This window comes from Malassezia vespertilionis, chromosome 2 (genome assembly GCF_029542925.1).
Source record: "Malassezia vespertilionis chromosome 2, complete sequence".
NCBI classification, from domain to species: domain Eukaryota; kingdom Fungi; phylum Basidiomycota; class Malasseziomycetes; order Malasseziales; family Malasseziaceae; genus Malassezia; species Malassezia vespertilionis.
The window spans coordinates 1,279,037-1,299,940 of NC_079248.1; the positions used below are offsets into that span (position 1 = coordinate 1,279,037).

The window sequence follows — 20,904 nt, forward strand, 5'->3', positions numbered from 1 at the left end:
AAGCACGCTGACACATTTGCAGCTCATCGGCGCCGGCCGGCACCGTGCAGGCCAGCAATTTTGTACAGCACCAAACAGAGACGTAACATTGATAAAATATAACGATTTATAAAGTTCCAAGGTAGGGTATGTGGGATTCGCGAATGACTAACTGCATTATACATGCTCAATTAATGGCATCATAATAGAAATGCGACATTTTTCAACTGATTTCATCGAGCTGAGCGGAAACATCCACGTCCTGTTCACTAAACTCGCCCTGATGCTGCTCATAACCATGCGCCGCGTCCGACGGTGTGCTATCTTCGGTTTGCTCCAATTTTTCCTGGAGGATCGTCGTCGTAGGCGCAGCGGTCGCATCAGCATCATCAAGTACCGCTGAGTCTTCCAGCTTCGCAGTTGTCGTTTCATCAGCTTCTTTTGGGGACGCGTCGACAACATGTGACTGCATAGTATGCATTTCAGATTCCATACGATCATAGAGGATGCTATTGTGAGCAGCCAAAGTACACATACGATCGTTCCAGCAAAAGCCTTTTGATATTACGTTTGATCCGCAAAGACATCACATGAAGCTTGTCATTTTCCTGTCGTCAGCGCCAAATCCACCACATACCTGCTCAATTTCGTGCACTTTGCGCTTGAGCTCTTTGTACTTTTGGCGATACTTGGTAGCGTCACTCTGAATCGCAACTGAGGAAAGGTACGCTTTGGATTTGCTTTTCGTGGATGCACCCGCACCGCTCTGGTTAGCTGCCATGGTATCGAGAGAGCCCCAGCACAGCACGACTAAGATTTTAATCACGTGCAGCACGAACCTTCCGCAAACCAAAAAAAAGAAGAGCTGCTCGTAACCTGTCGCACGAGATGGCGAGCGTGAACAATGCGCAGCCAGCTCCACAAGCAGAGCTGGCAAAAGCCGTCAAAAAGCAGATGAAGATCTCTAATAAGCACGAACAAATCGAGGAAGAAATGCCGCTTGAGTACACCCCAAAGCCGGCCTACTTCCAGTCGCGTATCGACATGTTTGAAAAGGTTCGGGCTGAGCAAGAGGCTGCATATGCCGCTGCAGACCATTGCTCTATCAAAATTACGCTTCCAGATGGCTCTCAGCGCGAAGGCACTGCGTTTGAGACGTCACCTATGGATATTGCGCAGACCATTTCGAAGAGCCTGAGCGAGCGTATCGTGATTGCGAAAGTGAACGGTGTCTTGTGGGACCTCGAGCGCCCGCTCGAAACTGATGCGAAAATCGAACTCCTCGACTTTGAGCACCCTGAGGGTCGGCGTGTTTTTTGGCACTCCTCTGCGCACGTCCTTGGCGAGGCTGCAGAGCGCCACTATGGCTGCCACTTGTGCATTGGCCCTCCTACGGACGAAGGTTTTTTTTACGAGATGGGAATGGGTGATAGTGGTGAGCGTGTTACGCGCCAGGAAGACTTCAAACTGCTTGAGAAACTGGTCAGCATGGCGATCAAGGACAAGCAAAAGTTTGAGCGTGCATTGATGACCAAGGAACAACTCCTCGAGATGTTCAAGTACAACAAGTACAAAACGTACATCATCAACAGTAAGATCCCAGATGGTACTTCGACCACGGTTTACCGCTGTGGCCCAATGATCGACTTGTGTGTCGGCCCACACATTCCTCACACTGGTCGCATCAAGGCGATGTCGCTGCTGAAAAACTCTGCGTCCTACTTCTTGGGCGATCAGACAAAGGACTCGCTTCAGCGTCTCTACGGTATTTCATTTCCCGACAAGAAGCAGATGACTGAGTACAAACACTTTCTTGCCGAGGCAGCCAAGCGCGACCATCGTAAGATTGGGAAGGAGCAGGAACTGTTCATGTTCCACGAGCTCAGTCCGGGGTCCTGTTTTTGGCTTCCACATGGCGCGCGCATTTACAACACACTACAGGACCATCTCAAGGGCCAGTACCGCAAGCGTGGATTCCAAGAAGTTATCACGCCAAACATGTATAACTCAAAGCTGTGGGAAACTTCAGGCCACTGGCAGAACTACAAAGACGACATGTTCTCGCTCGCCGTGGACAAGGAGACGTTTGCACTTAAACCAATGAACTGCCCAGGTCACTGCCTAATGTTTGCAAACAGGGACCGCTCCTACAAGGAGCTGCCGCTTCGCTTTGCAGACTTTGGTGTGATTCACCGCAACGAAGCAAGCGGTGCGCTGAGCGGTCTCACCCGTGTGCGCCGTTTCTGTCAGGATGATGCACACATTTTTTGCCGCACGGGTCAGATTGAGGATGAAATGATCAACTGTTTCAACTTTTTGAAGGCAGTGTACGGTCTCTTTGGCTTCACTTTCAAAATGGAGCTCTCCACACGTCCGGAAAAATATCTTGGCGATATTGAGACGTGGGACGAAGCCGAGAAGCGTTTGGGCGCTGCGCTGGAGCGTTTCATGCCCGGAAAATGGGAACTGAATCCTGGAGATGGCGCATTCTACGGCCCCAAGATCGACATTACGATCAGCGATGCGATGCGCCGCCTGCACCAATGTGCCACAATTCAGCTCGACTTCCAGCTGCCGCAGCGATTCAACTTGGAATACAAGACTCCGGACGGCGGTGCAGGCTCCGACAAGCACACAGAGCGCCCTGTCATGATCCACCGTGCGATTGTCGGCAGTCTCGAGCGCTTTATTGCCATCCTCACGGAAAACTTTGCCGGCAAGTGGCCCTTCTGGCTCTCTCCCCGTCAAGTGCTAGTGGTGCCGGTGACCACAAGCGTGTACGACTACGCCGAGGAGGTACGGAGCAAACTCTGGGACAGTGGCTTTTTTGCGGACGTGGATATCTCGGATAACACGCTGAACAAAAAGATCCGGAATGGCGAGCTTGCGCAGTACAACTTTGTGCTTGTCGTCGGCCACGAGGAAAAAAATAGCAAGAGCGTCAATGTGCGCAACCGCGACACAGATCCAGACATGCCCAAAGGCAAGACGGAGACGATTTCTCTGGACGATGCCATTGCAAAGTTCTTGCATATGAAGGAGACGCTTGCACTTTCAAACCAGCTACCAAGCAATCCGTAGATAAGAATGGACTCCTATATTCTACGTGGCTGTTCCGTATCCGTACGGCTTTCCATATTAGGCCATGAGAAGCCGACGCTCCCAAAGCCAAAGTGTTGCACGACAGGAAACTTGAGGAGGCACTCGGCATCGTACATTTTTAACATGCCCGTATACACCTTATACCAAGTTGGCACATTGGTTGCGATGTCATGCAAGAGCGGCGAGTGCTCTTGGAAAGCGCCGCGTTTCAAGGAATTAACCCGTGCAAGGGAGGAAATGTACAGGTTGGGTATCGGCACCGTGGCTGGCAGTGCTGGCGGTGCGTAAACAAGCGTGTCTTCCGGCGAAATTCGTGCGCCAAAGCGGGGTATTTTCCACGTCACATATGGGTAGTATGTATTCTGGGCTGCCTCTGCGGGTGATAATGCTTCGGCATCGCACATCTGCGCAGCGCCAATGATATAGGGAATGAACTGGTAGTCGTCAAGCCCCCAAACACCGTGGCTCCCTGCAGGCTCCAACGCGTACCGATCTTGAAGATGCCATGCGACACGAAGATACGATGGAAAGACTTCCAAAGCTAGCCTTTGCTCCGTCGCTTGGATACGCTCTGCATTTGCGCCGCGCTCCACAAAAAGCCCTAGTCGATGCAAATAGCCCAGCCATGCCGCAAAGTTGAGTTCGTGGCCTGTACCATAATCCAGTCGCTGAAAGGAACCAAATGCACCCAATAAGTACTCTTGCAGTTCTATGGCAAATGCATGCATCTCGGGAGGCAGCAGCTCTGTGTGCAATGCCTCGATATGCGAACAAAGCTCGGCGCCCCAAGTCCGGAATGCGCGATTCCCAAACCGTTGTGGGTTTGTTTGTGGCTCGATTGCGTCTGCCCAAGCATCAAGTCGCTGCAACAAGGATATCACACGGTCGATCGCGTCCGGAGATCCAGTACGCTGTTCTCGCGTGGCAGCCGACCAATCGACAGGTCGCGTCGGCAGTCCTCGACTTGCCTGGCCAAGTCGCATCACAAACAGGATAAGTGCATCGTGCGATGCACTCGTGCGCCAAACGTCCATATCCGAATCATTCTTGATCTTCTTTACGGGGGAGACCAACTTCGCTTGTAAAGCGGGGTTTCCCGCATCGATCCACGCAGGCGCAGGCAGCTGGACCCCGGCCATAAGGTACGGCGCCGGGGACGCACGCTTGGGCCACGTGGCACGTGACAAAACCTGCCACTACACCTTGGGACGTGCGCCCATGCTGGGACGACGTTTTTTCAACGCAAGCGCCGCAGTGCTGAGCAAGAAAGGGAAGGAGACCACTTTACTACCTGCAGGATGGGAGACAGTCATTGGTGTTGAGTGCCATGCGCAGTTGCACGTCCCCCACAAACTATTTAGCGCTTCTGAGCCACCTGGACCGCAAACGCCTCCAAATACGCGCGTTGCACCGCTCGATATAGGGTATCCCGGTACAATGCCACGTATTCAAGATGCGCCTGTGAATGCTGCGCTGAATGCCGCACTTGCGCTAGGATGCACTATTGCGCCGTACTCCACGTTTGACCGCAAGCACTACTTTTACGCCGATTTGGCGCAAGGCTACCAAATCACGCAGCAACGAGGTGCGTTGCTATGAAACACTAACGTCAGCTCCATTTGCACGTGCAGGACAAGTATCGATACGATTTGAGGATGGATACCTAAAATCCGAGGACGAAGCACTGGATGTGCCCATTCTCCACGTCCAGCTCGAGCAGGATACGGCGAAATTGACACGAGTTGCCCTTGATACCGTTGGAGGCAATACTCACCATGCAAACTTGCTTGACTTTAATCGCGCTGGCGTTGCACTGATCGAAATCGTCAGCGCGCCCGTTATGCATACCCCCGAGCAGGCCGGCGCCTATGTCCGCAAAGTGCGCGATTTACTGCGCTGTGTCGGTGCATCGGACGGCAACATGAATGAAGGCTCGCTCCGGTGCGATGCGAATGTATCGATACACAAGATTGGTACACCTTTTGGCGTGCGGTGCGAGATCAAGAATGTGAACAGTGTCAAGTTTATGATGCAAGCAATTGCGTACGAGATTCAGCGACAGTATAAAGAAATTGCGAGCGGTAAGGTAGTGCACCAGGAGTCACGCGGATTTGATGAGGCGAGCGGAAAGACGTACTCCATGCGCTCAAAAGAGCTGGCGGAAGAGTACCGCTACATGCCAGAGCTGAACCTTGGACCCTTGTATGTGGACGAGAAGCGTGTCGCTGTACTGCGTGCAGCGCTACCAGAACTGCCCGATGCTCGACATGCACGGCTCCGGGACCAGTATGGGCTCTCTATCCGCGACGTGAATGTTCTCACGCGCGTGAATGCGGAAGACGACGGAGTGGATGCGCCTGCGTCTATGCGCATGCGCAATGCCGCCTACACGTACCACGATCATGCGGTGGAATTTTTCGAAGTGCTTGTACAGCGTGGTATTGCCCCGCAAGCGGCAGTAAACTGGACGATCCACCACCTGTTGCGTCAGCTGAATGCGGCCTCAATTCCATTCAAATACAGCCCGATCCCCCCCTCGCTGCTCGCAGACGTGATTGAATTGGTCGAACAGGAGTCTATTACAGCTGAAACGGCTCAGAAACTTTTGGGAGACATGGTAAAGACGCAAACAATCCCTGTGGATCTGCGGGAATTTGTCGCGAGGCACAATATGGCCAAATTGAGTGAGGAGGAACTGCATACACTATGTGCAAACGTCATTGCCGACCATCCGAAGGACGTTGAGGCCATACGGAACGGTAAGTCCAAGGCAATGATGAAACTTGTTGGCGCTGCGATGCGCAGCTCCAACGGCCGTGCCGACGCCCAGGCGGCAGCCCAACGACTGCAGGCATTGATAGAGTTGTAGTGACCTCCACAAACACGTGGCTTTGCGGGCCTGCTTTCTCCACCATGAGCAGTACATCCGCCGACGCACTGCTGCAGAGCGCGGAGAAAAAGGCGTCTAAAAACGGCGGCTGGTTTTCTTCCACGCAGAGCATACACGAGGAGGCGGTCGAGCTATTTAAGGAGGCCGCAAACAAGTTCCGTGTAGAGAACCGCATGAGCGAAGCCGGCCAGGCGTTGGTACGCGCGGCCGACATGGAAGTGATGCTGAACGAGAAGGACTTTGCGGCAAACACGTACTATGAAGCGAGCAAGTGTTTCCGCATGAACCGTCCTGATCAGGCGCTCATGGCACTCGACCGATGTGCGGAAATATTAGTGCAGCGCGGTCGTTTCCGTCAGGCTGCGGACCGGAAGAAGAACATGGCCGAGCTCTACCGCGAAGACCCGAGCCGTTTTGGACAGGGCCTGATTGCGTATGAGCAGGCAGCTACGTGGTATATGCAGGAGGGCGCGAATGCGACGGCTTCAGCTTGTCAACGCGAAGCCGCGCAGCTTGCGATTCAGCTGGAGCAGTACCCCAAGGCGATCGAGATGTGGGAGCAGGTGGCAACCGCGAGCCTCGGCAGCAATTTGACAAAGTACAGTGTAAAGGACTACTTTCTCAATGCGGGCTTGTGCTACCTTGCGATACCGGACACGGCCGCGGCAGCACGCGCCATGTCTTTTTACGCGGAACAGGATTCAGGCTTCCCTTCGACCACAGAGGGCCAGTTTTTGCACGCGATATTACAGACATCGGAGCACGGGGAGCTTGAGACATTCGACCGACGTGTCCAGGAGTTCGATCGTATGAAACCCATTACGGGCTGGCGTGCTACGTTGCTGCAAAATGTGCGCAAGGCTGTGGCGGACGAGCCGGATCTATCGTAGCTGTAGGTCTAGAGCACATCCTTGAGTGAATGCGATGCGGCACCGCGCTCTAGCGGTTTGCGCTGCTCTGGCGACGGTTTCCAGCCGATCATAAAGATGGGCGCAAAGGTTGCGGGCAAATGGCCCTCCTCCGTGCCGTGCAGTGCTTGATAGGTTGCGGCAGCGGCAATCAAAGTGTCGCGATGGAGGAACGTGTTGCGGTTGCTCACGGCATTGCTCTCGCCCATATTTTGCAAGTCCTGCATGATTTCGATCATGCCTGGGTAGTACACGGTGATCTCATCCAAGTCGACCGTTTGTAGTGTAAAGTTTGCGCGCGAGAGCAACGAAGACACGTCGCGCGTGTCTGTCATGGGCGATACATGTACAGAGAGTCCGCCTTGCCGTTCTAGCTCGGCAACCATGAGACTTGTGCTAGGGTTAGTGTACACAAAACATACCGGAGTTCGAAGAGCGTATCGCCGCCAAGCATATACCCAATAAACACGCCATCTGGCTTGAGCGCACGCTGGATCTGTATAAGCGCGCCTGGCAAATCGTTTGTCCAGTGGAGACTGCCGCTGGCAACCACGCAGTCCAGCGAGTTGCTCTCGAAGGGGAGCAGCTCTTCGTCGACGATGCGGCGCTCGATCTCAAATGGGTACTCGCCGTCCTTATCTTTGTCTCGGTTCAAAAGTGCTTCGCTCGTATCGCACATTATGAGCTTTTCCACGCCAGTGCCTCGCACATCCAAATGCTTGCGCAAATGCCCGGCGCCGGCACCAAGCTCCACGACCGTAGGGAATTTTCGGTCCACGTCCAGAAGCCGCTCCGATAGACTCTGTGCACAAAACTCGCGGATATAGTCCGTCTGACGAGACAGTGTGCCGCGCTTCGACTCGTCCTCAAACGCTGTGCCGCTGTTGTCCACAGGACGACGAATGGCCGCGCGCGAACGTTGTATTTCTTTCGCACCGCGGTCAAAAATACGATATGGCGTCGGTGTACTTGTAGGCGTTGCTTGGAGTAGCCTTGTGCTCGAACTCATGCACCGGCGCATGGCGTGTGCGGCACGACCGGTGCCGCACGCTCGAGTGTACAGCATGCTTGGATGGAACCGGGAAAATTGGCGCATTTGTAGCATCGGGCCCGATTTCGTACCTGCTCCAGCTTGCAACCATGGAACAGCGCGCGGTGAACGCAGTGGTAGCCGCGCTGTGCGCGCGCCAGTCCGCCTCGCAGCTGCTGGAATCATTGCAGAAAGACATGGGTACACACACAGATTCAGAAAATGCGCTGTACGGCATACTCCCCAGTGCGTTTCGCGTTTGGCTAACCACAGATGCCTTTCTCGCCGTCGCTTTTGCAAGCAACCCGGTTCCCGTACAAGTGCTTGACTATATACAGGATCTATGCATCAGTACCCCAGCAAACAAGGATCCAACAGAGCACGATATGGGCTATTTTTTGTGTGCTCTGCTACAAAAAATGGAGCATGCTGCGCCGGACACAGTAAATTTGCTTTGCAGAATGTTGCTTGACGCATGGGGCGAGACGATACCAGAAACAGCCACTCCCTCACATATCGCAGCGTATATGCCGGATCACCGCGTATGGCCACTAGCCCTGCAGCTTGTTCGCAGTCCCATGCACACAGATATCACCAATCCCGCTGCCCCTGCGCTGTTTGTGCGACTCGTTGCAGATGCAGGAACATACTTTGAAAAACTCCCTGAAAAGCTCCATTCACTGCAGGAAGAAGTGGATGTGCTAGCATCACGAGATGCATCCGTGTGGGTACCCGTGCAGCACGCATTATCTGCCTTGCGTACGCCGACAGAGACCTTTGCCTCGCCGCGACCTGTGCCTCGTACGCAGGCACATGATGTATGGGATGGACGAGCAGCTTATACGTATACACTTGCAATAGCAAGTGCAGTACAGCAGCTCCACGCAGGAGAGGGGGGGCGACCCATGATCCCACCCGTGCCAGAGCCCGAGCCCGAGACAATTTTGCTAGTGCACGCGCTTGCGGGCGGCACACTACCTTGGGACAGTAAATGTGCGATAACACATGCGCTCTTGGAAACGCGCCTAGCCTACGCAAATTCTGATCTTGGTGATGTACGCCTTGCTTTTTATGCAGAGCTCCTCGTTGCGATGGCGCACGCCGCTTGCATATGCTTACAAGCCGACACCGAGACGGGCTCCGCCTGGCGTGCCATTATCGGCGGTGTACTTCCTCCTCTTTTCCTGTACCTTGAGCGGCTCTACGCATCTGTCCAGCCGGTGCAGCTCACACTCGAGGGTGTGATTACAGCGTTCATCGAGCTTCACCCGCCGGTCGCGCACTGGGCCGAGCTGGAGCGGGTGCAGGGCCCTATGCTGCGCGAGCATATAATACAGTGCATGGACGCATACGGCCTTTTGGCAATAGAACACAGCGCATGGGCCGCTCAGCAGGGACCAGTAAAGCCAGACGATATCGTGCACGGCGCGAGCACCGACGTGCTTCAGTATATGCAGCGGGTGGAAACACAAATTGAAGCACGGGGAGCACTCGCACCGCTTGCTGTACAAGCCTCGACAGATCCCACTCGCCAATTGTGCTTTGCACACGTAATTACAAAAAAGCTTTTGGCGTGGGCCGCCGGCGGAGCCGAGATGGAACGTGTTGCAGCGCTCTGCGACGCACTTGCTCAGCGCGGCGTTTGCGATGCGTTGCTACTCTACTGTACTCGTGGGATGCTGACTAGGACATTGCTTCTTATTATCGAGCAGCTGAACGAATCGCAATGGCAGGATGGCGTCGCACTGGAGTGGATCGCCGACGTGCTTTTGCTTACACAGCGGCTAGCAAAAGGCGACATGGCGGCGTGTCTTGCCGCAGCGCCGCAATCGATGCGGCTTTTTTTGCTGCACGACAAAACGCCTGTCGTAGTTGGCGGAGCACTCTGCGACTCGAGCGGAGCACTTCTGGAGCGCTGGTGTGCCGCACTGGTCGGTTCCGATGGAGTCTCGGACGAGCTGTTGCAGGCTTCTTCGCCGAAGACAATGTACCAATTGGCGCCCGCGATAACCTACCTGCTCATCGAGGCGCACGCATTGAAATTGATTGATAAGAGCGCGCTTCACTCGGCACTCTCGTATTTTTTGCAGGCACCTCTGCGGTATACCCTCCCTTGCATCCTATTTTGGCTTATGCAGCAAGTTCGCCGCTCACTGGCCACGGCGGTGTACCTACAACTCGCTGACGTGCATCTGGAAATGCTGCTGGCACTGTTTCGCGCTGCATCATTCCCGGATACGGTTCGCACGATTCTACGTGAGCCTATGCTTGATCTACTGCAACACGAACGCATTGCATCGCATCCTGACGCAGCACCAATCCATGCGCAGTTAGAGCAGGCAGCGCTGCCGCGCCCGATAGTATGGCCTTGCGGCGCCCTGGAAAAGGCAATTGCTTTTAACGCACAGTACGAGCGCCATGCAGCCGATGCTGCATTGGTGTACACTGGCGACTTGGGAAATAGGACGTACTTGGCACTGGCGGCGATCCAGCACATGGATACGAAATCTACGCGACTACTTGCGGCAGTGCTAGCCATGGCGTTGCCGCAGCCGCCGTTACAGTGGAGCACATCTCATCTCGCTATCCTCATTGTACGTGCTTGGAATACTGCTGCCGCGACGCACAAAGAGATCCAAAACATGGCGCACGTCATGGTGGCCAGCGCTGTCTTGGCATGGCAGATGCGCGACGGAGTCGCAGCTGTGCAGCTACTGGCCGAAACACTAGCTAATATTGCTGACCACTCCCCCCCTTCCGTACAACGTGAGATTCGCGTGGAATTGTGCGCGCCATTGTACAAAGTAGCTGGCACTGGTCCGTAGGGCTGCAGCGCCGCGGGCTTGGCTTCTACTAGAGGAATTAATAAACAAATGGACCCGCCCCTAGCCCGTGCACGGACTTAAAACGCCGGCGCCGTCCACATTTTTGTCTTTCTCATAGTCTTTCTGATCGCGCTCAAATTACCCCGATGTACTCATCCTCTTCACAGCAGTCGTCGCAGTTGGTGTGGTTCGCTTCGATGAACCCCATCGACTTCAAAGTCGATAACTTGTACTTGCGAAAGACGTACGCTCCCTCCTGATGCGGCTAACGCCAGTTCCATTATCTGCACGATTGGCCCCAAGACCAATACCATCCCTATGCTGCACAAGCTGCGCAATACAGGCATGAATATCGGTACGTGTATGCTTAGAAACTGACAGAAGTCCGCCTTAATGCGAGCCACGGCACGCACGAGTACTTCCAGAGTGTGATTGATAATTCACACCAGGTTGAGCGCGAGGCGCCAGGCCGTCCTTTGGCTTTTGCGTTGGACACCAAAGGTCCCGAGATGCGTACTGGTGTGATGATCGATGAAAAAGACGTCAATGTTGAGGAAGGCCACGAGTTTATTGTCACCACAGACGAGAAATACGCGGACAAGTGCTCTGCAGAGCACCTGTACATTGACTATAAGAAACTGCCACAGATGGTCAAGCCCGATCGCATCATCTACATCGACGATGGTATTCTTGCTCTACGTGTGCTCTCCATCGAAGGTACCGACGTGCACGTTGTGTCGATAAACAACGGCACGCTGTCCTCGCGCAAGGGCGTGAATCTGCCGCTGACCGAAGTTGACCTGCCCGCCGTCTCAGACAAGGACAGGCGCGATCTAGAGTTTGCTCGCGAGCACCAGCTTGATATGGTATTTGCCTCTTTCATCCGCAGCAAGAACGACATTATCACTATTCGCGAGATTCTCGGCGAGAAAGGCGCGCATATCCGTATCATTGCCAAGATCGAAAATCATCAAGGCCTGCAAAACTTTGACGAAATTCTCGACGCCGCGGATGGGATTATGGTTGCCCGTGGCGATTTGGGCATCGAGATCCCCGCCCCACAGGTGTTCTTGGCGCAGAAGATGATTATCTCGCGGTGCAATATTGTCGGCAAGCCAGTCATTTGTGCTACGCAGATGCTGGAGAGCATGACGGTGAACAACCGTCCGACGCGTGCCGAAGTATCCGATGTCGCAAACGCTGTTGTAGATGGAGCAGATTGTGTCATGCTTTCCGGCGAGACGGCCAAGGGCATGTACCCGACCGAGGCGGTCAAAATGATGGCGGAAACCACATACATTGCCGAGCAGACACTTGCTTACCAAGCTTTGTTCAATGAGATGCGTGCACTGACGCGAGTGCCGACCAACACGAACGAGACGATAGCGCTTGTCGCTGTATCGGCCAGTCTGGAGCAGAAGGCTGGTGCGATTCTGCTCATGTCGACATCTGGAAACACGGCGCGTCTTGTGAGCAAGTACAAGCCGCAATGCCCAATCCTGATGGTAACGCGAAATGCGTATACGGCGCGCAGCTGCCACTTGTACCGCGGCACCTATCCATTTCACTACCCGCTGCCCCACCCGGACCACAATTCCAAATGGCAGGAAGACGTGGACAACCGCGTCAAGTTTGGCCTCTCCGAAGCACTTAAGCTCCACATTATCCGCAAGGACGATGTGGTGATTGCAATCCAGGGATGGCGCGGCGGTAAGGGCCACACCAATTCGCTCCGTATTTTGACCGTGCCGTCGTCCACGGAAGGATACATGTTGGAGGATACTACTGCGACTGTCTAGCAACATAGGGCCTTACGGATAGACTGTATCGAGGAAGGCCATGTCGAAATGACTCGTGAGGTTGGGCGCCTGCTTGGCCAATTCTACAAATTCAGGGCTTGCCTGGTGCGCCTTGAGCGCCGCAGCGTTTTCGTACTCCTCGAGTACCACAATCTTGAGGCCGCCATCAACCTCACGGGTGAGACGGTACTATTGTCAGCGTCTACGCAACGCACCGATTTCGTGCCGGGCTCCGCATCAGCGTTGGCGCGCTTCGCAATTGCCGTCACGAGGCTAACGACTTGATCGGCCTCCTTCGGGCCTTTGGCAACCAGGCTATGGTGAGCACATTGCAGCACGTACGTAGCGACAAGCGTAAATGGCCTGTTGGGAGCAGACATGGTGGGAGCTTAGTGGTGTGGAGCCGTGGGCAGGCCCGCACCCGTGCACGTGATCCAGCCAACACTGCGCCACGCGCTTCTTTGCTCCTCGCCATGTCGGAGTTGTTTGACCTGCTCAACTTTGGCACGCCCTCTGGCTCGGATAGGACGTCGCGGCGGCACCGGAGCCTCTCACCATCGCCACAGCAATGTGTATCATGGCGCGATACCCAGCCGAGCTCGTCGCCGCACGACGCACTTTGTGATATTCACACTGGGCCAAGTCCGGCCAAGAATCCGGTACTGGACTTGCTGGTCACGGAGCAGGGAGGTCAGGAGAATACACCAAAAGAGCAGTATGCGAGTCCGAGTCGTCTGCGTACTGTGCGTGCGCGGCAGCAGGCAAGAAGGTCACACGCTCATCCATACGCGTACCATATGTATGCATACACACATCGTGCGCCATGCACGTCTGCACACACTACACTTGCACAAGGGGATCAGAAACTATCTGCTGTGACATATAAGAAACCGAGCAATTTGTGCACGCCGCGGCCTGCGCGTGTATCGAGTGACCCAGTGGCAGGACAAAATGGCAAAACTGTGCGAACTGAGTGCCACACAGAGAATATTCGACGCGATGGAGATAAGCCAGGATCGGACGACAGCTTCTCAAAAATATTTGACGAAGATCCCATTGACGCTGCTGCAGTAGAAGAGCTTGCACAGCGGCAGGGATGGTAACGAAGAGTAACGAATTTTTAATTATGACGCATAGCTTATCGAAATTGCAATATCGCGGAGGTCTGCTTGGCGCGATGCCTGTCAAGGACGGCAGCGTTCTTATGGATGGTGCAAATCAAATCATCAAGAAAAGCCCACGAAAAAGCCGCAGTTTGCTAATTCAACTAATGCTGCGCTCTGATGCGGCAATAGCGTCCTAAGACTGGCCGGCGTTGGAGGGCGAAATCCCGTACTAGCGCGGTCGTAGTATATATTGTATATTTTTTTTTTGTTACGTGCACAATGCGTTTTGGCGGAAGAGGAGCAATCGTTCCTCGGGCCAAAGCGCCGCCTGTTTTTCGCCGAGGTGTAGAAATGATGCAGGCGGTCGGACTTGGAACGAAACGCCAATCGGGTGCCTGCTCGTGTCCTGCAATGCGTCTTGAAAAAGCGAATGTGCTTGCTCAAGCACACGCCTGTCTTGTGCGTTGAATCCTTCCATAATACGTTCAACGTATGCTCCATCTGTGACTAGTGAATGCGCAGGCATATGGCGTTCATCCTCCCAACCATACAGGTGCGAAAAGGACTCTACCATTTCAGTTTTAAACGGCTCATTTGTGCTGCTATGGCGCTGGTCCCCACTGGTCCATGCGCCGCGCAGCTCAATAGGCCAACCGCCAGAATATACGCTAGAATTCAATCGCTCACGCTGTTCCTTTGCCGACCAACCCGTCTCTGTCGGCATATTTCGCCAGCAGATATCAAGTCGTACAAGTGCTGCTACACCTAACTGTTGCACTCGCGCGTTCAATGATGCCTGGACCGCAATATCAGAAGAATGAGCGTTTAACGCTTGAAAAAATGGGCGCATGCGTGACGCTAGCACATCGGTAGGCTTGTGTGAAAACTTGCGTGTATCGTAGCGTAGTTTGAGCACACCCGGGGTCCAATCAAGTGTATCGGCCTCTTGGTGAAATTGCATCTCGCCAGGGGTGCTATGAACAAGGTATGCGTGCAAGAAACTGCCTGGGCTTGTGCTTCCAGCGCATAATGGCTCCAACAGATGGATTGGCATGGGCAGTCCAGTTAGCTCGCTTTGTGGGTCCAAACCGATGATATGCAAATGTCGTAGACGCCGCCGAAACCCAGGTGCGCATTGTTTCCATTGTGCCGAGATGCATTTTGCATTACGCGGTTCAGCAACACTAGGGTACGGAGCAAAAACCTCTTGCAGTAATGTCTCTTTCCCCAGGTACACTACTGTGAAAGAAACGGGTGACACACAATGGATACTTGGTGCAAATGCCTGGAGCTCTGCGCCGCCAAGCGATAAGATATCGAGATGAGGGAAAAAGGACAGCAGTTCGCCTGCATTTACCATCGAGCAGCGAATTTCGTCAGAGAGTTTATACAGCGCTGTCAGCAAGTCCGGGGTATCATCTGTCGCGGTATCAATAAAGAGGCATTGCGTGTACAATGTAGGTATAGGTCCCGGAATTGACAGCATGCTTTCCTTAAAATCTTGGGACAAAAGCTCATGCAATACCTGCATGAGTTTAAATAGTTTCGTTGTTGAAATCACCGTCAGCGTACGCCAGCGGGCAAATTTAGTAGCATCACATGCATACTTCGATACATAGGCCAGCGTTTGCGCCATGTGCTCATCATGCCACGCGGCCTCTAAAAATATCTTGCGCAGAATTTCGTTTGGAAGCATAGTGGTAAGACAGAGAATACATGCTAAAGTTCATCAATTAAATGTACACGTATTTATTATTGCTCAGTCGTTGCAACCGGATGATCTACATGGCAGGGTAGCAAAGTGGTCTAATGCAGCGGCCTTAAGAAGCCGAATGATTTTTCATTCTGTAAGCCATCCGCCATTCGCGGGTTCGAACCCCGCCCTTGCCATTTTACTTTTCTACGCATACCATCAATGAGCCGTACGGCGTGGCCTGTTGCACTGTACACAGCGCGGCATTGGCCAGGGCCAGCAAGTTCCAAAACGCGTTGGCTGCGACGCGTGAAGTCGCATTCGTGGGCACCAGCGTTTGGAACTTGATTGTAGGCGTGTCTGCGCTTTGCTGCGCAAGACGCATGTACAACAAAAAGTCCAATGTGCCCTGTTCGAGTTTTTGTTTTTCTCCTGTTTCTTCCTGAGATACTGATGTTAGCTGTGTAGCACGTACAATCAAATCCTTCCGTTTGATTGTCCAACGCAAGTCCATCTGCAATCATCGGCAGCGAGGAGCGCCGCGAGAATGTAGGCGAGGCAGACATACGCGGCGTCTTGTATCCAAGGCCGCTGCTTCTGCGAGGAGTCTTGCGAGCCACATCCATGTCAGGCGAACCAAACTGTCGGAGTGCATTTTCAACCATCGGACCCACGCCGCTGGAGAAGCTATCGTTCGGACGCGGCGTATCTGTCTGAAGCGATGCAATCGATACATCAAACCTCGTTTCGCATAAATTTGTCCAAGGAAATAAATCGTATGCATTCACGTCGCTGGATTCCATCGCACGACCCACCTCAACAGAGTAGTCAAAGCTATCGCTCGGCGGCACACTGGATGCATCGGGATGCGGTAATGCATCCCCAGCCCAAGCCTCTTTGCTTTGAGCTGCGCATTTTGCAAAATAGGTATGTAGCCGCACAAGATGTTGCTCGACGACTGAACTCCATAATGGTCTAAGTAAGTCTGTCGAGTGCATGCAGAGCTGATCGACAAGGTTACGCGGGAATTGTCGCGAGGTCGTGTACCAACAAGCATGTCCTTCGTCCACAACAGATCGACTCGTCCACTCGGCTTCGGAAAATCCAATCACAGAATCCACCTTGCACAATTTCCGCTTTTTCGCGTGTGCAAAAGCAGCACATTTTTCTTTGTAGTTTGTATCGAGAAGAGGAGCGCACGATACAGAGGGGATAGATTCACGCGGACGTGCATTCCAATCAGGGCGTGGAAATGTCCACGTATTTTCCATTTGTTCTAGCGGCTGCGGCGCTGCATGCGACAGCGGCTCCACAAACTCCTCCAAGAGCAGATCCAAAGGAGAATGAATTTTCGGATACTGGAAACTAAAATCCAAGCTCTCTTCCCATGCGGGCAGGTCGTCCACAGGCGCCTGCGCTATCGAAACAGACACACTGGTCGCGGTCGTTGCATCTGCTGCCTGCACGCCATGCTCCGGCCAAGCTCTCATCTCGGGCATGTACATCAATGCGTCCCTATCATCCGGCAGCGTAATTTGCGTCGCCGTATGTGCCCTCTCCATGAGATGGTGCACGAGCGCTGCAGAAGACGCTACAGGAGCCGACGCTTGCATACCGTTTTTCTTCATGCATGTACACAGCCGACGCACATCTTTTGCATTCTCCTGCACCTGTACCTCCCACACTTTTACAATACCCAAAAGTACATAGCTGCTTTGGCACATCATCACCGAACTGGCTGCAAGTTGAGCGACAAGACTACGTTAGCGCGACCAACGCGTACCATACGTCCGGTACATCAACGTGCAAGACATCGTTGCGCGACACTCGTACATGCACTGAATTCAGACCAAGCGTTGCGGCAGTCCATACACAATGTGCTGCGTTGCCCATACGGTGCAATGCGCCACCGCATCTTTTTTATCCTACATGCTCGTTCGTATGCAGTCGTTCGGCAAGTGCCGACATTGTGCAGCGCGCACGCACCAACGAGTCACGTGAAAAGGCGCAGGCGCGGTCTTTGCAGCTTGGCTGGATGCTATTGCGGCTTGGGCGTGTGCGCATTCCTAGTTTCTTGTCTTCCTTCCGCGCGCCAAGCTCGCAGCACGCTTTACACAAGAGTCATATTATGCGTACCGAAAATGCGCAATGGGCGCCGCCAGCGCCCGACGCGATCCCCGCGCCGCGTCAAGGCAAAATTCAGGATATTCACTCGCTCGCTAACCTCAACGAGATATGCCCGCGGCACCTGCATCTCGACTGGCATGTCGATTGGGATATGAAACGTATCTATGGTACAGTGACACACAAGCTGCAAATTGTGCAGGACGGTGCAGCGCACGCGACGTTTGATACGTCATTCCTCGACATTGGCAAGGTCAAGGTCGACGGCAAGGAAACCGAGCATGTGGTGCTCTCAGAGCGTCGCAACATTCTAGGCGAACCACTGACGATTGCGCTTGGTCCACGCGCCAAAGGCGATACGGTGACGGTCGACATCACGTATAGCACCACGGAAAAATGCACGTCGCTCGGTTGGCTCAGCAAAGAACAGACGCATGGAAAAGAAACTCCGTTTTTGTATTCACAGAACCAGGCGATCCATGGACGCTCCCTCTTGCCCGTGATGGATGCACCAGGCCGCAAGGTGACGTACACAGCGCACGTTTCCTCCAAGATTCCAATTCTTATGTCTGCTCTGCAGGACGGCGATACAGAGCAAGGCATGGACGAAAACAAGGTGTACAAGTTCAAGCAACCAGTACCAATTCCGTCCTACCTCATCGCGATTGTCGGTGGCTCGCTCGCATTCCGTTCGCTCGGTCCACGCACAGGCGTCTGGGCAGAGTCGCCGGATGTCGATGCAGCCCAATGGGAGTTTGAGCGCGACGCAGAACGCTTCCTGGACCAAGCAGAGAAACTTGTCTCGCCATATTCGTGGACAAGGTACGACAGCGTAGTGCTTCCTCCCTCGTTCCCTTACGGCGGAATGGAAAATGCCAACTTGACCACGCTCACACCGACGCTGGTCGCTGGCGACCGCAGCTTGACTGACGTGATGCTGCACGAGCTGTGCCATTCGTGGAGCGGAAACCTCACCTCATGCATCAACTGGGAGTCTTTTTGGCTGAACGAGGGCTGGACCGTGTATCTGGAGCGCCTTCTTCTGCAAAAGGTTCATGCGGACGACAACGGCCCTGCACACCGCGGCTTTTCCTACATTATCGGCGCCAAGGCACTGAAGGATGCGCTGGAAGGTTTCAGCAACGTGCCGAGGTTTCAGCGCTTGATCCCAGAGTACAAAGCCGGGGAAGATCCCGACGATGCGTTTAGCTCGATTCCGTATGAAAAGGGATCCAACTTTTTGCTCCACCTGGAGCGTGTGGTAGGCGGCCTGGACGTATTTATCCCCTACGTGCGCGCCTACTTTCACGCTTTTTACAATCGCGGCGTGAGCACAGAGCAGTGGAAAGAGCACCTGTTTGCATTCTACGCAAGCAATCCCACCATCACAGCCAAACTCAAACAAGTTGACTGGGATGCGTGGCTCTATGGCGAGGGCACTACGCTTCCCGTCAAGATGATCTACAACGACGAGCTTGCGCGCTCCGCGTTTTCCTTAGCCGAACGCTGGGCGCGTGCCATTGAAAAAGGCAACGTCGAGCCTGGCTTTTCTGCAGACGACATGCAAGGCTGGAATGCGAACCAAAAGGTTGTTTTTCTCGAAAGCTTGCAGGGCCGCAAGCCTGCAACGAAGGCACTCCTCGAAGCGCTCGACGCCACGTATGGCCTTAGCGATGCGCGTAACGCCGAAATTCGCTGCCGCTTCTTTGAGCTTGCGCTGCACACCAAAGACAGCGGCTACGAACAATGCGCTGCCGATTGGGTCGCGTGCCAAGGCCGCATGAAGTTTTGCCGCACGATCTACAAGGCGCTGTACAAGGTTGCACCCGCACTTGCGCGCAAAACGTTTGAGGAACACGCCGACTTTTACCACCCCATTGCCGCAGCAATGATCCGAAAGGTACGTATGCATATGCGCTACGGCGCAGGGTCTCTCGCGTGGACATATACCGACACACAGCGCGATAGGACCTTGAGCTGTAGCGTATGTAAACAAAAATATCTGACAAGTAGGATTTGGCGCCATCGCCTGCCGTTGTTTCTGTGCTCGGAAGCACTGGCACTGGAAAATCGCAGCTGGGCGTTGAGCTCGCGCAGCTCGTTGGGGATGCAGAGATCATCTCGGTGGACAGTATGCAAACGTACAAAGGCCTCGACGTGATTACGAACAAGGCCGCGCCCGCGGAGATGCAAGGCATTCCCCATCACCTGCTGAGTTTCTTAGCACCATGCGAAGAGTATGATATCACGCAGTTTGTGCAGGACGCGACACAACTGGTACGTGCTTGCTTGCTGACACCAGTGTACCAAGATGCAATCCAAAGGAACGCTGCCTATTTTGGTCGGCGGCACGACCTACTACCTGCAGCACCTGCTTTTTCGGGGGCGGCTCGTGTCTGCAGCCAATGAGCTGGACAGAGATGGGGCGGAGGTTCTTGAGAAAGCTGTGGCGCAGCTTCCGCTTGATCAACAAGCGCTGTGGTCCGCCCTCGATGCGCCGCTTCCCAATGCTGATTCTCCCGCCCAAGGCATGGTGCTCTGGGAGCTCTTGAACGCGCTCGATCCTTCCAGCGCTCGTCGCTGGCACCATAACGACGCACGCAAAGTGTACCGCAGTCTGCGCATTCTTCGCGACACGGGCAGGCCGCAGTCTGCATGGCTCGCGCAGCAGGACTCTGCCCCCGACGTTACGCCGCCGCGCTTCGGCGAGCGCCGACTTTTTTTTTGGGTGTGGAGCGATCGAGAAACGCTCACAAAACGACTCGACGGACGCATCGGAGGAATGGTTGAGCGCGGACTCTTGGACGAGATCCGCGCACTGCGCACGATTGCTGGCGCGCCGGATTATACGCGCGGCATCTTTCAGGCGATTGGATACAAGGAATTTGACGCGTACTTGACCGAGTACGACACGCACCAAACGCACAATGAAACCCTCTTTCAAGAGGCGATCCAGGCGATGCAGGTAGCGACGCGTCGCTATGCGAAACGCCAAGTGTCCTGGATCAAGAACCAGCTTCTTCCCGAAATTCGCTGTGCACAAGCGCGGGGTGAGGATGTGTATTTGTACGTGCTCGACGCGTCCGATCCCGCACAGTGGCACGAACATGTGCGCCGCAAGGCCGAGGCCATCACACACGCTTTTCTGCAAGGCGCGCCGATGCCCGATCCGTCCAGCGTCTGTGCACGCGCGTCAGACTTGCTCCAAAGCGACGCGCGCGCACAGGGCAAGATGGAGCGCAACCAAATGTTTACGTGCGACGTATGTACCTCTGATCCAGCTCACCCATTTCGCGTCCGCGAGACGGAACGCGCAAAACACACGGCCTCGCGGACGCACCGCACCGCGTGCAAGCGCCGCACAAGGCAGGCGTGGATTGCCGAGAACAAGGCGCAAGGCGCGTCCATTCGGCGCGCGCGCGCAGAACAGCGTGAGACGGAGGAGTGA

The 20,904-nt window shown here is 54.3% G+C and overlaps 11 protein-coding genes and 1 non-coding gene across 12 annotated transcripts; 8 read left to right on the plus strand and 4 right to left on the minus strand.

The window, feature by feature from the left end:
- Window positions 1-202: 202 nt before the first annotated feature.
- Window positions 203-760, minus strand: MVES1_001459 (uncharacterized protein; the record flags this gene model as incomplete). The annotated part of the gene is made up of 3 exons (XM_056206304.1): window positions 203-488; window positions 517-587; window positions 617-760. 3 exons carry the CDS (start codon window positions 758-760, stop codon window positions 203-205), a joined length of 501 nt encoding a protein of 166 aa, XP_056062279.1.
- Window positions 761-867: 107 nt separating this feature from the next.
- On the plus strand, window positions 868-3,060 carry THS1 (threonine--tRNA ligase; the record flags this gene model as incomplete). The annotated part of the gene is made up of 1 exon (XM_056206305.1): window positions 868-3,060. One exon carries the CDS (start codon window positions 868-870, stop codon window positions 3,058-3,060), a length of 2,193 nt encoding a protein of 730 aa, XP_056062280.1.
- Window positions 3,061-3,074: 14 nt separating this feature from the next.
- On the minus strand, window positions 3,075-4,220 carry RRD1 (Serine/threonine-protein phosphatase 2A activator 1; the record flags this gene model as incomplete). Its single annotated transcript, XM_056206306.1, has 1 exon — window positions 3,075-4,220. The coding sequence occupies one exon, from the start codon at window positions 4,218-4,220 to the stop codon at window positions 3,075-3,077; it is 1,146 nt and encodes a 381-aa protein (XP_056062281.1).
- A 298-nt stretch (window positions 4,221-4,518) lies between these two features.
- On the plus strand, window positions 4,519-5,950 carry MVES1_001462 (uncharacterized protein; the record flags this gene model as incomplete). Its single annotated transcript, XM_056206307.1, has 2 exons — window positions 4,519-4,666; window positions 4,695-5,950. The coding sequence occupies 2 exons, from the start codon at window positions 4,519-4,521 to the stop codon at window positions 5,948-5,950; spliced, it is 1,404 nt and encodes a 467-aa protein (XP_056062282.1).
- A 44-nt stretch (window positions 5,951-5,994) lies between these two features.
- Window positions 5,995-6,861, plus strand: SEC17 (vesicular-fusion protein S17; the record flags this gene model as incomplete). The annotated part of the gene is made up of 1 exon (XM_056206308.1): window positions 5,995-6,861. One exon carries the CDS (start codon window positions 5,995-5,997, stop codon window positions 6,859-6,861), a length of 867 nt encoding a protein of 288 aa, XP_056062283.1.
- Window positions 6,862-6,869: 8 nt separating this feature from the next.
- Window positions 6,870-7,888, minus strand: MVES1_001464 (uncharacterized protein; the record flags this gene model as incomplete). Its single annotated transcript, XM_056206309.1, has 2 exons — window positions 6,870-7,275; window positions 7,302-7,888. 2 exons carry the CDS (start codon window positions 7,886-7,888, stop codon window positions 6,870-6,872), a joined length of 993 nt encoding a protein of 330 aa, XP_056062284.1.
- Window positions 7,889-8,106: 218 nt separating this feature from the next.
- Window positions 8,107-10,734, plus strand: MVES1_001465 (uncharacterized protein; the record flags this gene model as incomplete). The annotated part of the gene is made up of 2 exons (XM_056206310.1): window positions 8,107-8,110; window positions 8,465-10,734. 2 exons carry the CDS (start codon window positions 8,107-8,109, stop codon window positions 10,732-10,734), a joined length of 2,274 nt encoding a protein of 757 aa, XP_056062285.1.
- Window positions 10,735-11,243: 509 nt separating this feature from the next.
- On the plus strand, window positions 11,244-12,533 carry PYK1 (pyruvate kinase; the record flags this gene model as incomplete). Its single annotated transcript, XM_056206311.1, has 2 exons — window positions 11,244-11,247; window positions 11,275-12,533. The coding sequence occupies 2 exons, from the start codon at window positions 11,244-11,246 to the stop codon at window positions 12,531-12,533; spliced, it is 1,263 nt and encodes a 420-aa protein (XP_056062286.1).
- A 12-nt stretch (window positions 12,534-12,545) lies between these two features.
- On the minus strand, window positions 12,546-12,913 carry MVES1_001467 (uncharacterized protein; the record flags this gene model as incomplete). The annotated part of the gene is made up of 3 exons (XM_056206312.1): window positions 12,546-12,722; window positions 12,749-12,848; window positions 12,876-12,913. 3 exons carry the CDS (start codon window positions 12,911-12,913, stop codon window positions 12,546-12,548), a joined length of 315 nt encoding a protein of 104 aa, XP_056062287.1.
- Window positions 12,914-13,006: 93 nt separating this feature from the next.
- MVES1_001468 (uncharacterized protein) lies at window positions 13,007-13,636 on the plus strand (the record flags this gene model as incomplete). Its single annotated transcript, XM_056206313.1, has 1 exon — window positions 13,007-13,636. One exon carries the CDS (start codon window positions 13,007-13,009, stop codon window positions 13,634-13,636), a length of 630 nt encoding a protein of 209 aa, XP_056062288.1.
- A 1,790-nt stretch (window positions 13,637-15,426) lies between these two features.
- MVES1_001469 lies at window positions 15,427-15,529 on the plus strand. Its single transcript has one exon. It is a non-coding gene; the product is annotated as a tRNA-Leu (tRNA).
- Window positions 15,530-17,460: 1,931 nt separating this feature from the next.
- LAP2 (leukotriene-A4 hydrolase) lies at window positions 17,461-20,904 on the plus strand (the record flags this gene model as incomplete). Its single annotated transcript, XM_056206314.1, has 3 exons — window positions 17,461-19,356; window positions 19,470-19,733; window positions 19,759-20,904. 3 exons carry the CDS (start codon window positions 17,461-17,463, stop codon window positions 20,902-20,904), a joined length of 3,306 nt encoding a protein of 1,101 aa, XP_056062289.1.